A 17634-nucleotide genomic window follows, 5' to 3' on the forward strand; every position below is an offset into this window, starting at 1 on the left:
TCCTGTTGTTGTTTGTTTTCTCCCCCTCCTCCGAAAGGCACTGAGATCAAACGACCACACAAGTCAGTTTTGTCACGATTAAAAAAAGAAACTCGCGAGTCGACACTCAAAAAGTAATTACGCATAAAATGTTTAAGTCACCCATTTTCACTTAAATATAAAGTTGTCCATCTGAATTCATCGTATAAGTTAATTTTAAATGCAGTTTTTTTTATCATGTTGAGTAAAAGTGCTTAAGTTAACTGACTCCAGTGTGATTTATTAGACATAACTAGTTCGAAAACTCGTATGTATAATACTTGAATAATAAATACTTGAATAAACACCTAAGATTTATGTACGAGTTGGCATTAATGTAGTAAATTTATACGCATCGAACCAGCATGATAAGTAAACTTTACATTGATTTTAAGTAATAAAATACTTTTGGGCATAATTATTTTTTGAGTGCAGTAAAAACGACCCGCCAGTGGGTTCTCCTCATTCTGTACCTTCCTGTGTGAGACAATAAGACGACGGCTGTTCCCTCTCTGTCCCCTCTACCTACCATAACTACACAGTGGATGCATTGTTTTATGAGGAGCTGTACAGGGCAGTTTAGGTATATAATATTTCAGATTTAGTTTTTATCTCGGAGATGTAAGAGTCAGTGCATGATGATGATGATGATGATGATGATTCCTGAAACTGTAAATTATTCTGCTGCCCTTTGCTTTTGCTTCTGGCAGATATTTCAGGGTCTGTTTTTATTTTTATGCTTACAAAGATTGATTTGTTCATTTTAATCGGTTGGCAGAGGAATGGCATAATAAATAAAGCCCCTCCCCCTTCTGTCAGATGGTTACCATGGGCTTGGAATAAGATTGTAATAATATTATTGATGATGATAATGGTCTTTTTTTTGTAAATGGTATTATAAAAGTTATTTTTGTATACGCGATTGTTTCTTGCATCACAAGTCCACTGCTTCAGCCCAATCCTCTCCTCCTGTCTTTACTCACGTATTCTCTCCATCATTTCTCCTCATTCTATTTGTTGCTTTCCCTCCTGCTGTTTATTTAACTTTAATCTCTGTCTCTCATTCTACAAACCTAAAACCTTCATATCGACACAAGCGTCGATCTCAGAGGAGCCCACCTGTGCCTTTACGTGAGAGCCCGCCCCTTTCCCCCTCTTTCCTCCAATCATCATTAGGCAAGAGTTTGAGTGACGTCATTCGCTGCCGTGCGCTCGTTGCCTCCTGTGGGACTCATTTAACACTTCCTCCCCAGTGACCCGCCTCAAAGACTCCAAAAAAAAATGTTTGTATGTTGCAGAAATCAATCAGTAAAGATGGAACATTCAATAAGACACGCCTATTTGTTTTTAATTATTTAATATGATGTAAGAAAGGTGAACTTCACTGTGTTTGTATGTGTTTACATACAGATTGCATTCATGTTAAATCACAAATTTGGATTTTAACGATTCAGAATTGTCAATGTGGTTCCAGTTCTTGATTGTTCCAGGTTTTGGCGGTCGTAATGAAAACAAGCCACATGACGATTTAGATATTTAGTAATATTTAAAAGATCTTACATTTCCCTAGTATCTCCTTATGACTCCCAGCTCTGCACATCGCGTCTTATAGTAATTTCAGTTATTCTCTGTATGTATAAATTAAGACGGGTTGCTGGCTTAACTGGGTCAACTCAGTTTTCCCATGGAGCCGTTTAACGCGTTACGTAATGGCTTATAAATATAGCCAATCAGTGTTCAGCATATGTGAGCAGTAGCAGCAGCAGGCTGCTCTGCTAACTGAAGAAAGTGAAAACTGCATCAGCTTTGTTTTAAAACCCCAAATATTGCTGCAGCTGATACGTTTAAAGGATGATAGTGATTAATGACCGTTTTATTTATGTCCATCCATCCATTTGTCTTTGCGGCTTTGCTGGCGCCTATCCGAGCTTGCTGTGGGCGAGAGGCGGGGTACACCCCGGACGCGTCGCCAGCGCATCGATGGGGATGTTTTGTTTGTGTCTCTTTGTATTTATGACTGATTTAGAAATGTTAAAAACAAACAAACTGGTTTTTATTTTCATTTTAAATAACGCAAAAAAGGAAATTTACGAATAAACAATGCGAGTTTGAGGTTTTTTTTTTATGGCGTGTTTGAGTTGACGATGACGCATACGGTACTTAGCCCCGCCTCTATTATTTTCACCTCTGTCTGTCAATCACGCATTAGCCCCGCCCCTCCCGACCTGCCTGTCAGTCCCCCTCTTGTCCCGCCCCCCTCACTGCCTGCTTTGCACGTAGCGCAAAAAAAAACAAAAAAGCAGCAGCAGCGGCGGCGGCCGGGAAAGAGAGTAAATAGAGGGAGAAGCCTCAAGATGGCGGCCTCGTTGGGTTCCGCTCACCTCACCGTGGCTGCGTCTGTTGCGACAGCGGTAGCCACGGCGCTCGTCAAGGCCACCGAGGCGAAGGAAACCTCTGGCCATCGCTCTCTGCCCACCCGGGATTTCAACCCGCCGCCGCCCAAGAAGGTCCGAGCGGAGGAGAGGACCGTGAAACCCAAGAAACTCAGCAGGGACGCGGGAGTGGGAGGCAACGGCAGCAGCCAGCCCGCGAAGCACCAGAGTTACGGGACCGGCGCGGGCTTGTGGAGCTTCAGCCCGGTCAAGACGAGCGGCGGCGACCCGCCGGTGCCTCCGGTGCCTCCGGTGCCCGCTACAAACACGCACAAAGTGTTCAAAAAGAGCGACTTCTTCCTCCACAAAGCGCCTTCCTCCTCCAAACCCAAGAAAGCGAATAAAGACAGACAGCAGGAGAAAGAGAGGGAGAAGGGGAGAGGAGGCGGAGAGGAGAAAAAGAAACACAAACTGTTGTTGACCCCCGGACCCGGGATTAATGTCAACAACAACAACAACAACAACAACGACGACGACGTAAACTCTTCTGCCGCGAAGCGGGAAAACGGGGAGGTCGTGTTGCTACCCAAAGGTAGGCCTTTTGTAATCATTTAATTTCAGGTGAATGTTTAAAGTTTGTCGCTCGTCTCGTTCCGCAGCCTTGCGTGTGGCCCTGCCTCCTCATCTGTCTGGACAGGCAGTTCCGTTTTCGGACTCGCAACGGGCTTCAAAATGTTGTCCGGAGACCCGAGCACTCCTCGGCGGTGAGTTGTGTTGGTGCGTCAACGCGACAGAATGTCTTTACAGCGACTTTTGGCGGCTGTTTCGCCCAGTTTATTCCGCATTTCCGCGGGCTATGGCTGCCCGAGTGTTCGGCTCTTCTTTCACGACAGCGTTCCGGGCGCGAGGAGAAGCGTCGCGCGAGCCGCTCGTCTCGTGCTGCTGCGGATTTTGTTACGTAGTTAACGTAGTCGCGCGGGTTTAATTTAAAACAATTATATCCAATACTTTTTATTATAATGTAATAGACTTGGGCTAATCCTGTATTTAAACGGGAATATAATAGCGTTAAATGTTTTTCGTGTGCCCCCCCCCCCCCCCCCCTCCCTTGAAAGGTTGCGTGTATTAAAACTACAAGCTGCTGTAATAACGTAATGACAGCCGCCCGCCATTATAGGGCAAGCGTTGTTATGGTAGCGCGCCACGCCCCCCTCTGTGTGACGTGGAAACAGACTCACGTTCTTGTTGTTCCACGCACTACGACGGAATGTTTTTTTATAAATGTCTTTGTTTACACAACGCTTCCACATTTAGTTCTTTTTTTTTGTTTATTTGTGACCCACAGGTGTTGCCGCCTGCAAAACAGCATTTATACCTCTAGTATAAGTTTCTATAATTTAGCCCTTTATGTCTTAAAAAAAAAATATATAGTAATCTATTCTATTAAGTATGAAGCATTTTTACCCACATCTCAGCTATGACGTCAGACTAACTAGGAATGCTTTCTGGGTCTTTGTGTTTGCCACTGTGGGCTTTGTAGTCCTAACAGAAGCGCCGTATTGTAAACGGGCTGCTTTGGAAATGCTCGACTGCTTTTATTGTATTTTTATATCCGGTAAAGGCTGGTGGTAGCTTTTTAAAGAGAACCTTTAAAAAAGTAGGATTACAATTTGTAATTCTGCCCGTAAGAATATTATAAAAACCACTTTAAGTGGTCGTTATTCAGCTTGGAGCAGCTTCATCCGCGGGCCTGGTGAACTTTAAAAGATGCAGCTGGAAGTAGCACTAATTATTAGCACTCTTTCACTGAGACGCTCTTTAGAGGAGCTCTGCTAGAGCCCAGTTTTGCTGAACGGAATCTTTCATTGATTAAAAATGCTCTGTTCTGGCTGAGCCTTCTCCCAGCTGCAGTTGGGAATGACTGGTAACGTATCCCAGCGGGTCCGTGTGCGGGTCCGGACTGCAGGTTTATCAGAAGGACCAGGAGGCCGAATGTGCCCTGACCTTTTTTTTTTTGCAAGGCGGGGGGGGGGAGTGGGGGAAATGTTCCTGCAGGGATCAAAAGCGTATCGCATCATCTCGGTAATGTTATTAGCGGCGTGCTCGCTGTGGCGGAGGCAGCTGCCGGGGGGGCGGCGACTCCTGGCTGCATTTGGTGCTGAAACCAGAGACGGGTTTTGACAGGAGGCCGAGTCGAGGAAATGTTGCTGCGCAGGGAAGGCTGGAGGTCGAGCGAAATGAAAGCGTTCAACTCTAACGTCATTCAGCGTTCAGTCGTGTGACCCGTCGGTGACACCCGCCGGATTAATACGCATCAAAGGAACATCTGCCAGTCAGCCGAGAGGCTGCAGGCTTCCATCTGCGGTCTCCGGCCAGATGTTTCAGATTCGCCGTTAAAAATGAGAATCTAGAGTTACCGTTTGCAAAGTCGGACTTCGGATGTGAGCTCGCAGAATGAAGGGAAGCGGAAACTGACCCGCACGCAAAGCAGAAGCACAGACGTGTCACAAAGTCCCGAGAGCAAGCCTTAAAAAGGTTCCGAGCGGGAGCAGCGCCGGTGCGTGATGCGGCCGACGGTCTGTTCCGGCTCCGGTTTGAAGTCTTTCAAGCGACAGTTGGAACGATTTACGTGTGTTTTGAATTACAGCCGTTGTCACCGTTTGCACGAGAGGCTTTCTCTTTTTTTCTTCTCCCGGCGCCGTTTGCCACGGGGAATCCATTTCCTGCAGAATGAATTTGCCTGCCAGACAACACGAGTGGTTCTCAGGCTGCAAGATTCACAGCGTTGTTGTAGAAGCGTAACGAGACGTTAAAGAAAGGACGTGTGCATATTTAAGGGCCTTTAGCGCCCTCTCTGTCTAATATCAGTCTTTACATTAGATTAGAAAAAGAAGGCCTTCTCTCGGTGCCTTTGCATTCATTTCCTCACATGCATACATTTAAAGTACGGACACCCTGCTGACGTTCTGGACTCGCCACGCTGCTCTCCTGTGTGGCGCCGCGCCGGCATCGCCGTCGTGAACGCCGAGCCTCTGGCCTTCTGCCTTTCAAAGTGCTTTTCGCTCCTGTGATCATCCGAACAGGGAAAACCACCCGCTGAGCTCAGGAAAGCCAGGCAACAAGCTGTGAAGAAGAAGCTGCATCGCTTTTATTACCCCCCCCCCCCCGCCCCCCAGGGTTCCATTGTGTTTCCCACGACAGGCAGTTTTGAGTTTAATGATTGATAACACTCAGGCCCTTCTGCAGGCCGCTTCTTCGTCAGTTACGTCTCCGGCTCTCTTAGCGTTTCAACAGATCATTAGAAAAGTGGATGCCCCCCCCCCCCCCCCCCCGGTCTGCAGAGCGAGCGGTCTGAAAACACTGCATCCGTTTTAAAGATGGGTTCGACTGAGTTCAAAGGAAAAAAAACGAGAGAATCTGCAAAAAGAAATGCGGGGCGAAAAAAGCAGGGGTTTTAAGGATGAAAGAATGAAAGGAGGAGCCGTGTTAAAATGAAAGTTCTTATCAGAAAGGTGAGGTTTTATTCGCTCCAGTGGAGGGACCAAGCCTTATTTTTAAACGGATCGTCTCATCCAGAGCCGTTCAAACGGGTCCAAAGGCAACGCTTGCAGAACAGGGAAGGGTTTTTTTGAGATGTAATTCTAAGGTTACGATCCAACATGCAAAGTGGCTGCTGCTGCCTTACAGCAGAGTGGAAGGTAATTATAGAGCTGAGGAAACACGAGCGACACCGGAGGCCTGGCGAAGAGACGAGTTTGCTGCGGCAGGAGAAGCAAAAAAAAAAGTCCTGCAGAGGAGGAAGAGCAGAAAGATCAAGGGAAACGTTGGGCGTGATGGTCGAGGTGGAGCGAAGCCCCAGCGCTGATTCGGGTTTGTTTCGGCTCTTCCTCGTGTCCGCAGAGCGCTCCGACAAGGACAAGGCGAGGGAGAGCGACGGAGAGGAGAGGGAGAAGAAGTTCAAAGACCGAGAGCGGGAGAAGAAGAAACACAAAGCGGCGAACGAGATCAAGCGGGAGAACGGAGAGGTCAAGCAGCCCGTTAAAGGTCAAGCGGCCCGTTAAACGTTTCAGCGTGTGTTACGGGTTTTCTTTTTCTTTCCTTTGTAAAGCGTGGAGGAATGATTCCTCTCCGCTTCTCTCTCTTTGTCCAGGTGGGAAAGAGAAAGCCGAGGCCGACGCGGAGCAGCTGCAAATGAAAAAGGTCAAGAAGAAAAAGAAGAAGAAGCACAAACGGGTGAAGATGTACCACCGCTCCTGCCAAACCGTGTGCGCCGGCCTCCTCCTCCTCCCGCCCTCCTCTTCCTCACCTGTTCCCTCCAGTCCTCCTCGCGACTCCTCCCCGTCTCTCTTTAAGTCCCCTCTTCCGGTTTACCCGCCAGCCGACAGCAAAAACTCGCCTTCCCCCCACCCCGTCACCCCCCCGCCCCCCTTAACCTCCCCTCTTCCCGACTCCCCGTCGACCCTCAAGGCGCCCCGGCTGCAGCGCCCCCACCCCGGCATGGCGGGCCTGGAGTTCGCCCCGTTCTTCTACGTTGAGAGCCAGCCCAACGGGGGGGCCCTGGTGGCCCACGCCTACGCCTCCCAGCTCTCCTCGCTCTCCGCCGACCAGAGGCAGCAGTTTGCCCAGGAGTTCGTCGCCTTGGCCTACAGCGAGGACTCCTCCCAGGTAAGGGACGCCGGTCCGGTCGAGCCGCGGGACATCTGCGCCCCGGATCGGTCTAAACCGCGGCGCCGGCTGTCCACCAGGCGGCGCACTACGTCATGGGGATCGTCCACGGAGAAGCCGGCTACCTGCCCGACTTCTTGGACTACTTCTCCACCAAGTTCCCAGCGGCTCCCGTCAAGATGGAAATACTGGGAAAGAAGGACATCGAAACCACCACCATGGCCAACTTCTACTCTCAGGTCAGCGCCGCGCGGCGGAGACGTCCCTCTCAGGACGATGCGTCTTCGGCTATTACGACCGGCTTGTAGACGAGAGCGAGGCCCGCCTGCCTGCGGGGGGCGTCGGGGAGTTTAAGCTCTCCGGTGCCCGTGTTTTCTTTCTCATGAAACATTCAGCGTGCGTTTTTCTGTTCGTCTTCGCGTCCTCAAATGTCCTCCGTCTTCGCACGTCTCTGAATAAATGGAGACGGCGAGGGGGACGAAGCCTCCAGGTGGAGTTCCTCCTGCGCTGACCTGCGCTCCCTGAGCTGTCCCTTTAAGAGTGGCGTTCCCTGCAGGGGTAGCGTCACTGTCCGCTGGACTTTTTTTCCTTCTAGCTCTCAGCAATGACCTTGAGGCACACACACACACACACGCACACAGATACGCACAAACACACACACACACGTGAGCAGTGCAGGTGTGCGTACACACAGATGGATTTCTCTCACACATTTCCTCTCCCTCCTTTTTGCGCCTCCCGCCTCTGTGTTGGGCTTTCATCCTTTCTTTCATCCCTCCATTCTTTGCTTGGTGTAGCTTAGAGAGAGAGAGAGAGAGAGATCACACGCAGGCCTCGTGTCTGTCGCATGTATTGTAATGGATAACAAGGTGTGTGTGTGTGTGTGTGTGTGTGTGTGTTCCTCCTCATTTCTGCCTTACTGTCAAATGATGACTCATCGCAGGCGAGCAGCCTACACGCACACGCTAAGCTAAGCACACAACATGCAACAAGTTACGCACACGCGCACACACACACACACACACACTATCTGTGTGATGTTGTGTTTGTTTGTTTGTTGTTATTTGTGTGTTTTTTAATCGCTTGGCGTGTCGACGCTGACGGCGCGGCGGCGTTGTGTTGTGTTTCCCGCCGTCGCCGCAGGTGAAGAGGACCTACAGCAACGGCACCTACAGAGCCGGCGCCATGAGGCAGATCAGCCTGGTGGGCGCCGTGGACGAGGAGGTCGGCGACTATTTCCCCGAGTTCCTCGGCATGCTGGGAGAGTCGCCCTTCCTGAAGGTGAGCGAGGACAGGATGGATGGGCGGTGGCGTTAATCGGCCCGACATCAAAGGAGGACGCGTCTCCTCCTCCTCCTCCTCCTCCTCCTGCGGCGCGAGGAGCCGGTCGTTGGCTTCGTCCGTGTTGGGCGGCGGCGGTTTTCTCGTCGCACAATTCTTCTTACGCTGAAAGAAATGAAACGCTCGCCGACGCCGTTGACCGGCTTCGCCCTCTCCTCTGTCGCCGCGGCTACAGCGGACTCTGCCGTGGGGGACGCTCTCCAGCCTGAGGCTGATGAATCCCACGGAGAGCGACGACGGTCCCATCATGTGGGTCAGGCCCGGAGAGCAGATGATACCCGTCGCCGACATTCCAAAGTCCCCCTTCAAAAGGAGACGGTGAGTCTCCGAAGGGTTAAACGCGTTTATGTCTGCTAATCCAGTCGTGGAGAGCCAGAGAGGAGACGTGTCCTCGCCCCCCCCCGTCCCCGTCCCGCTGCAGGTCCACCAACGAGGTGAGGAACCTGCTGCAGTCGCTGCCCAGGACCAGCGAGCCCAGAGAGCTGCTGTTCGAGGACCGGACCCGGGCCCACGCCGACCACATCGGGCAGGGCTTCGAACGCGAGACCACGGCCGCCGTGGGGGTCCTGAAGGCCGTGCGGTCCGGAGAAAGGTGGGCAAAGCGGGACGCGTGGGGTTCTGCTCAGGAGCCGGATCCCGTTTCATCTCTCTCGCTCTGCCCCCCCCCGACCCCCTCCCTCGCTCTCAGCTCGGAGCCGCCTCGCGTTACCAAAGACGTCGTGTGTTTCCATGCCGGTGATTTCCCTCATGTGGTTCAGAGGCTGCAGCTGGACCTCCACGAACCTCCACTGTCTCAGGTGTCGCGTCACACACACACACAGGCACACGCGCACGCACACGCACGCACACGCACGCACACACACGCACACACGCACACGCACGCACGCACACACACGCACACACACACACACGCACACACGCACACACACACACACACACACACACACACGCGCACACACACAAACACGCACACACGCACACACGCACACACACACACACACACGCACACACACACACGCACACACACACACACGCGCACACACGCACACACACGCACACACACACGCGCACACACACACACACACACGCACGCACACACACACGCACACACACACGCACACACACATACGCACGCACACACGCACACACACACACAGGCACACACACACGCACACACACACACGCACACGTGTACATTTATTTATGTGTGTGCGTAAATAAACACACACGCGCATGCCTTCGTCCCAAGTGTTGCACTGATAAGTTGTAGTTCACGTCATCTGATGTTGGATGCTGCCGTCTGGTGGAGAAACGTTGAACTGCAATTAGTCAGAGCAATTCTTTAACTTTATTTTATCAGGATTAATAAAATATTTGTATTTTATTTTACCCAGTATTGATTCTGCTTTGCAGGCGAATTCCAAATGCATATAGAATAAATAAACAATAAAAGTTGATCAGTTTTGAAAAGCAGTGATGAACGACTGACTTAGCTACGGAGCAGCTAAAGGAATGTCTGAACAAAATGTAGAGTTCACTTTAAAATTCTTCTGTCAAGCTAAAACTGATATTTTGTTTCGACGTGCCCCCCCTATCGGACCCCCCCCCCCCTCCCCGCAGTGCGTGCAGTGGGTGGATGATGCCAAACTAAACCAGCTGCGCCGCGAAGGCATCCGCTACGCCCGCATCCGCCTCTGCCACGACGACGTCTACTTCATCCCTCGCAACGTGGTCCACCAGTTCAAGACGGTGTCGTCCGTCTGCAGCCTGGCGTGGCACGTGCGCTTAAGACAGTACCACCAGGGGGCGGCGGAGGGGGAGGAGGAGGAGGGAGAGGAGGAGGAGGAGGAGGAGGAGGAAAGGCTTTCGGTTCACGAGGGCGGCGAGGCAGGAAACGGGACGTTGCCATCGAGACAGGAAGAACGACGTTCTCCTCTCTCGTCTCGGCTCGCCGCTCCCTCTGCGGACGCCGACGAGAGCGGCGACAGAGAGAGGGAGGAGCCGAAGGAAGGAAGGAAACCCAAACGGGAAGGTTCGCCTCCTCCTAGAGGGAAACCAGAACCTCCAGCGCCGCCTGTCTGCAAGAACAAATCGCCGTCGGCTCACCCTCCTCATCGGGACGCAAAGCCCAAAGCGGCATCGTCCAAGCACCTTCATCACCACCGCAGCAGAGGCTCCGCCTCTTCGGCCGTGACTCCTCATCGCTCCTCATCCTCTGCCTCCTCGCCGTCGTCTGCTCGGCCCACGCCGCCGTCTGTCTCGACGACGGCCGTGTCCTCCCTGGCCAGTCCAAAGATTGCCGTGGACACGCCCCCCACCTTCTCTCCTCCCGCCGCGTCCATGACGACGGAGCGTCCTCCTGCTTTTAAGTCGACTCGCCCGAGAGACTCCTTCGCTTCGGACGTCTGGCCGCCGCGCGGCTCGTCCTCCGCGGACGTACAAACGCACGAGAAATGGACTCGCTGCGTCGACTCCCGGGCGCCGCCAGACGCCGGGAGGCGGGGCATGTACATGCAGCAATACACGCCCCAGCGTCTCTCGCCGCCGAACCCCCCTCACATGCTCCCCCCCTCTTTCCCCACTCTCCCGCCACACTCCCACCTCCCCCCGAACCCCTCCCCCCCCGCGCAGGCGCAGAGTATGAACTCCTTCCTGGGTCAGAGCGTGCCGCCTCACCTTTTCCCGCCGCGCCAGCCGAGCTTCTCGCAGTCGCAGCCTTACTACCAGCCGAGCCCCCTCCCCCCCCACCTGCCACGCCACCACCAGTACATGGTGGGGCCGCACGCCAAGGCCTTCTTCCCTCCCCAGCCTCCTCGCTTCCCCCCCCACCACTACTTCCTGTCTCAACCGCCCGGCCCTTACCCGCTGCGACCGCAGTACCAAGCGCCGGCGCCGGCCCCGCCCTTCCCTCGGCCGCCGCTTCCCCCGTGCTCCTCCTCGCCGCCTCCACCTCCCCCTCCCTCTCTGCCGCCTCCCCCCCAGCCCTCTCCTCCCGCCCTCCCTCCTCCCTCGACGCACGAAGAGGAGCAGAGACACATTTTGTAGTTTTTGTACATAAGGAAGCTTTTATTTCGCTCGATGTCGTAAAACGATGTAAAAAAGGAAGGACGACGTCGGCGTTGGATTTAATCCCCCCCCCCCCGACATTTTGGTCCGGCTGGTTCAGATTGAACCCACGCTTCTGTTTTTAATCGGGTTGAGAATGAATTACATTTCTTCATGATTGACTTTGTGCTTCACGTATTTATAAAAGAGCTCAAAATTTTGGCCTCTTTTTTAAACTTGCTTCCATTTCGTGTTCGTTTGTGCCCAAAACTGTTTCTGGAATAACAATGGGTCAAATGTCTTATTATACAATGCACTAATATATTGACTCGACATATATATATATATATATATAGTATTGACGCATCTCAGTCAATAAGATGACGTACTTGAGCGATAACGCTCTGCAATAATCTGCTGAATTTAAATTAAATTAATTTCCCTGTTATTTATATGTTGAAAAGATTCACTCGTATTTTTATTCTGATTTCAGAAGCTACTCGTCGTCGCTAACATCCCATCGAATCGTGTTTACTGTGTGTTTCACAAGTGTCGGCTAATCCACATGTCGATTAGAACTCCGTAAAGTAAACTACATTTTTATAGCAAAAGAAAATTCAATTTTGGTAAAGTTGATATTGGTGGAAATGTTTAATGAATTATCAACTATTTCAGGTTCTTCAAAGATTATTACACGAATCATTCAATTCTCAGCACTTTTTTTTAATTCGCTTAATCCTGTTTTGCTCCAGTATCCTGTCTTAAATGTTTTATTAATCAACCAGCAACTGGAGTGACGTTAAATTAATAAATGATTAACTCTGTTTCTCCAATCGATGAATACCAGATTTTAGATTTCTCTGCTCTTCTGCCTCAGTGGTGGATTTTTGATCTTGAGGAAATTAATGTATTGATTTTAATCTCAATATTGGGAGTCAGGCTCCCTTGCTTAATGTAGCCCATGAGGTCTCCCCAGTGCCTGCCCTCAACTGTGAACTACTAAACGGTCCGGAACCATAATCGAGAGAGTTTTTACTCCTTTATTTTTCTTGCCGTCACTGGAAATGAATGTTTTCCAAATATCTGCCATCTAAAAACAAAGTCTTCAGAGGCTGCCATTGTTTTCACCAGAGTTCCTTTCTCTTTTTTTTAAACTGTCAGCACCGTAGTATACATATGAAGTTTTGTAAAGAGGAAAAGAACACTTGCAGTGTCATTTCTACTTTAAATACGAGCCTAGCTAATAAAAGGTTCTGTCGTTTGGCGAGGTTTTGCGTTCGAGTTCGTGCTTTCTGGTCTGCTGATGTTCTCTGGAGTCGCCGGTGATGCAGCCCCAAAACCATTTCTCAGAGTCCAACGAATCCAGTTTTCTGAACACTTTTAATAATTCATCGAGGCATTGACACATTTTGGCCACTAGGGAGCAGCGGAGAGCCTGAAAGACAAAACTGTGCTCAGTCCCGCACAGCAGGAATGCCAGAGGTCAGCTGACCTTTTGCAGAGGAGTGGGGGGGGAGTGGGGGGGGTGTTTTAGAGTGAAAATCCTCCTTCAAACTGCGTGAGTGTTATCAGAGAGACGCGCACTCTGAGCTGGGAAATAAATGCAGGCCGGACTTTTCTATTCTTATTGGGAATGTTCTTATTCTCTGATACTCGACACCCAACCAGATACTCTTTTATGTTTATCAGTTAATTCATAAAAGCAACTGTAAATGACAAACGCAGTGCGAAACGCACAACGTGTCTAAAGACTTCAGAAATAGATGTTTAATTATAGACGCAGCCTTTGCGGGCCCTGCCGGTACCTGAGATAAGTGCCTGATGATGTTGGCGTGTGTTCAGGAATCAAGCTCAGCTCCAGCGGAGCCCGTCTGAGAGGCTGCTATTCCACATTGTTTCTGCATGCTTGTGGTCTGTCGCAGCTCGATAACTTATCCAAGGCGGTACAAGAATACTCCGATTTGTCTCTTTGATGGCGACGCCCGTTGACGTTGTCAGCGCCCGACTGGGAGTCCAGCTTTCACGCCGCGAGGCCTCGTGGAAGTAAAGTCGAGTCTTTGTGCTTCGAGTCATTTCCATCCAGACTCTCGGTTCCTCTGGCGAGGACGGCAGCAGGAAATAGAGCCGTTTATTTGCTCTTTTATAATTAAAGGCAAGACATAAAAAAACCCAAAACATGAATACTTATAAATGCAGAGTTTTCCTCGTAACTATGTTTCGTGTTGTGAACCGTACAAATGTACACGATTAGCATCACAAAGACATTTCGTATCAATATGTCACCCACAGGTCATTATTATATAGAAACCATTTATTCTTTTCCTTTTCTTACAAGACATGCATTAACTACCAAATACTTTTGATGTTTAAAAAACACCCTGGTCTTCTCATTTATTTTTTTTACATAGTGCAAAATAACGCAAAGAATGTATTTGAAATATTCGGAAACAAAAGCGAGATCTCACGAGCTCCATCTCGTCCTGACGTCCCTGTAATTCAGGAGACGCACGTCGGGGGTTCGTTTCTCGTGATTCGGGGGGGGGGGGGCATGTGGTCCTTTGCGTGATTTACAAGATACAAAAGCCACTTTGTGCGGACGGAGGGTGCAGCCAGGGGGGGGGGGGGGGACACACACACAAGAATCACAAGTTGCTCCCGGATGCTTTTGTGACCTCAGACAGTTAGAAACTCTTGAACCGCCGGAAGTCGAAGCGTCTTTAAGCCACATAATATCTACGGCGTGTGTAAATGTACCTTCCATTATTCTGGTACCAAAGGAATGATAGTTACGCTTACGTCACTCTACGAAAGGACACGATTCACCGAGTATTGATTCAGAGAGCAGCTTATATACAGCGGAAACAAACGCCGGACGCGTTCAGATCGAACCCAAAGCGAACGCCCGATTCCTCCGGTGCGTTTCACAGTAGTCTTAAAACGTAGACGCCTGCTCTCTTTTAAAAGTCGATTTGGACAGACGAGCCCTCGTGAAGCCCTCACAGCCGATTCTACTGATCGTACTTTTAGTTTCATTCTGAAAACGATTTCTTTCGGGTCTCAAAGAACCGATCGATCTTCGGCAAATCGTGACGCGGCGATTGTTCAGGCCTCTCTCCTCTCGGGGAAGATGTTCAGCCCCAGCTCCACCAGCGCTCCCAGCAGCACGGTCCACAGCGGCACGCACACGAACGTCAGCTTCACGTCCGCCAGCTCGTCCAGCTTGGCGCACAGCGTCAGGCAGAAGCCCAGCTTGAGCAGCATGGCCGTCAGGTACCAGGCCCGGAGACGCAGGTCCGGGGAGCCGTTGCGTGGGTCGTAGCCGGGCTTGCAATGCCCGGCCATTTTGATGGCGAGCATGAGGATGAGGATGCCATCGAAGACCCAGACGGGAAGGAAGATGAGGAACCAATTCCACGTCACCTGCAGGGAGGGGCAGGGGAATATTTTTGCTAATCCATGGAGCATCTTGGGTGAGCAGCTAATAATGACATTTACAGATTCTACCTTTCCGTCCAGCTTGAGTACCAACATGATGAGGAAGACCAGGGTGAAGACCCAGGTCAACAGAACCCTCTGAGCCAGAGACATCCCGCTGATTCCGGGTCAGGTCAGACGAGGAAAGGCTGGAGACGACAACCGATCAGGCGCTTTAACGTGATACACGTTTAAAATCACCGCCATAAGAACCCAGACGTTTAGGAGCGAGAGGAAGATGGAATAGCTGCTAAAGGCGGCTTAAAACGTGGCTCAGTTGCGCATATGAAACAACAACAAGCCGCTCGAGATAGCTTCGTCTGTTAGCTCGTGCTAAAGTGACAGCTAGCTTTCGAGGATCAATAGCGTTTAGCTTGTGCTCATTTGTTTTGATGCCGACTTACGTCACTGTATTTTAAACCGATGTCCGCCATGTTCGTCTCTCCTCACGCCACGACCGTTATTTAACATGATTATTGGCGGACGTGCCCATTTTTCCCCCCCCCGATAACAAGCGGGTTTCGGGGGTCCGTTATCTCTGTTCGGCCCCACCCACACCCGAAGCCGATTGGTCCTTGTTTTACTACGTCACGTCTGTTTAGGTTCGTCTTCCTGGAGGCTAACCGTAATGGTTTAATAAAAGCGCAACATCCTTGTAAGTTTTCCCTGCGGTGGGTTTTAGCGTCCACTCGACGCGGGTAAAGGCGCTCTCTGTTGCCGTCGATAAACCCCATTTGTGAGCGAGTTACAGAGAAACCGCCATGATGTCATAATGCTGGATACAAAAATAGAGGTGCGCGTTTATGCGGTGCTTTACGGGCCGGAGCCGAAGTGGTATTTTTTTTTTTACGGTGCGGGTGCGAGACGAGACGAAAGGGAAAAAGCGACGGCTTCAGACGCCACTCAGCATCGCTCGGTCTCCCCGCAGAGGTCGGGTCACTCCTTACGGCGCCGGTGGCGATTTGAACGCACCGTTTTATCTGAGTCCGTGAGGGGACTCGGAGCCGCCGGGGAAAGGTAGGCTTTGCACGGCGTTTGTTTGAGATTCCCAGGGTCCGCTGTGAGGGGCGCTCTTTGTGCCTGCCGCCGGTCGCTTAGCTAGCTATGTAGCATGATGCGAGCTAGCAGGAGGAGGAGGAGGAGGAGATAAAAATAAAAATGAAGGCGAACCGTGGGGAACGGAAACACCGTGGCTCCACTTTACGGAGCGGAGGAGAGGCTAGCTGCGGGACTAGCTGCCCGTTAACTCCTACGCGGGTCGTGTCCTTGTGTGGAGTAAAAACACGCAAAAACACGGCGGCGTTCCCGCCGCGTTCTTCACGGGTGAAATATTAATGACGTAGTTTACATTAATACCATAACCTCGTCATACTTCATTTAACTTTGATTTTCTACTTTGGCATTCCTGGTTTATTCTTATTCCACTAAAGCGCATCTGTTGCTGCAGCTAGCCGGCTGCTAGTCCTGCTACGGGGAGCGCTTCTAACCGGATTATCTATCGAGCTACATCCAAAGCAGAAATCTGCACTAATTTAACACGAATCGCGTCTGATGGTGTTTTTATGTGGATCCACCGGATCTATCTGCGAACGCTGAAGGTGCTGCTTGGGAAGGCTTCTCTGAATGAACCTTTTAAAGCAGAACTAAACGCGGATTCCCTTTAAGTGTCCGTGCGAGACGAGCAGATCTGACTTCACTGGCGTGACAAAACGCTGACGTCAGCAGAACTGAGACTGCAGTCTCGCCTGCTGCTGGGTTTTTAGCTTGTCAATGAGAACCCTGCAGGTGCCCTTGAGCAAGGCACTTAAATGCAGTTTGCAAACAGGTATTTTGCTATTAGCGGAACAAAATCACGGCTGCGGTGCGTGTTGACGAGGCCGACGGCGTGTCACACCCACCCGGGATTCTCCGAGCACACACGCGCACACGCACGCACACACACACACACTGGGAGTGGGACTTCATGCCGTACGAGCCTGTCTATGAAGCTCGTTCGGTATGTACACGCCTGTCTCTTTTTGTTTTGGCAGTGCTTTTGAACTCGAGGTCGCCTGTTTGTTGTTTCTGGTGTGTTTTTATCTGCAGAGCCGCGTTCTCAGAGTGTGTGTGTGTGTGTGTGTGTGTGTGTGTGTGAGTGATGGTTGCATCCACAGGCTCGGACCGCCGCGGCCCGTCCTCCTTTTTTTAATATTCCATCACGCCATCCGTCTCTTCCTCCCGCCGGCTGCCTCCCTGAGGAGGTCGCCGGCGATGCGGCCGTGTGCTTTGTGCCGCTCGGTTACTGGTGACGTCATCAGCTGCAACGGCGTTGCGTCACACACACACACACACACACACACACCGTCTTTTGTCAGAGCAGCGTAATTAGCTGCGGGGGGGGGGGCGTAGGCCGCAGAAACGTAGAAAGGTCGAGCGGCGTTCTGCTGAAGCGCCGCCCGAGACGAGAGCCTGCGTCATAGAGCGCACGCACACACACACGCACGCACACACACACACACACACACGCACGCGCACACACTGCTGTCGTGTGATCGTCCCAGGCCTCCGCCTTGACCCGTTGTCTCTGTTTTCCTTCTCCAGTTGAGGTTGTGAGGACGAAGCCCCAGCCATCTGGAGGGCCTGAGCAGAGGTGAGTCTCTCACACACGCACACGCACACACACACACACACACGCACACACCAGTGACCGTGCACGGGCAGTAACAGCAGTTCAATAGAG

At 51.2% G+C, this 17634-nt stretch overlaps 2 protein-coding genes across 2 annotated transcripts; one reads left to right on the top strand and one right to left on the bottom strand.

The window, feature by feature from the left end:
• Positions 1-2372: 2372 nt before the first annotated feature.
• Positions 2373-11441, top strand: LOC137911137 (lysine-specific demethylase RSBN1L-like). Its single transcript, XM_068755556.1, has 9 exons — positions 2373-2982; positions 6291-6434; positions 6541-7055; positions 7136-7294; positions 8199-8336; positions 8572-8714; positions 8818-8988; positions 9085-9193; positions 10017-11441. Exons 1-9 carry the CDS (start codon positions 2373-2375, stop codon positions 11439-11441), a joined length of 3414 nt encoding a protein of 1137 aa, XP_068611657.1.
• A 3102-nt stretch (positions 11442-14543) lies between these two features.
• On the bottom strand, positions 14544-15029 carry LOC137910972 (transmembrane protein 60-like). Its single transcript, XM_068755393.1, has 2 exons — positions 14946-15029; positions 14544-14861 (listed from the first exon to the last, which is right to left on the bottom strand). Exons 1-2 carry the CDS (start codon positions 15027-15029, stop codon positions 14544-14546), a joined length of 402 nt encoding a protein of 133 aa, XP_068611494.1.
• Positions 15030-17634: the final 2605 nt, after the last annotated feature.

Source organism: Brachionichthys hirsutus, chromosome 22 (assembly GCF_040956055.1).
Source record: "Brachionichthys hirsutus isolate HB-005 chromosome 22, CSIRO-AGI_Bhir_v1, whole genome shotgun sequence".
NCBI lineage: Eukaryota > Metazoa > Chordata > Actinopteri > Lophiiformes > Brachionichthyidae > Brachionichthys > Brachionichthys hirsutus.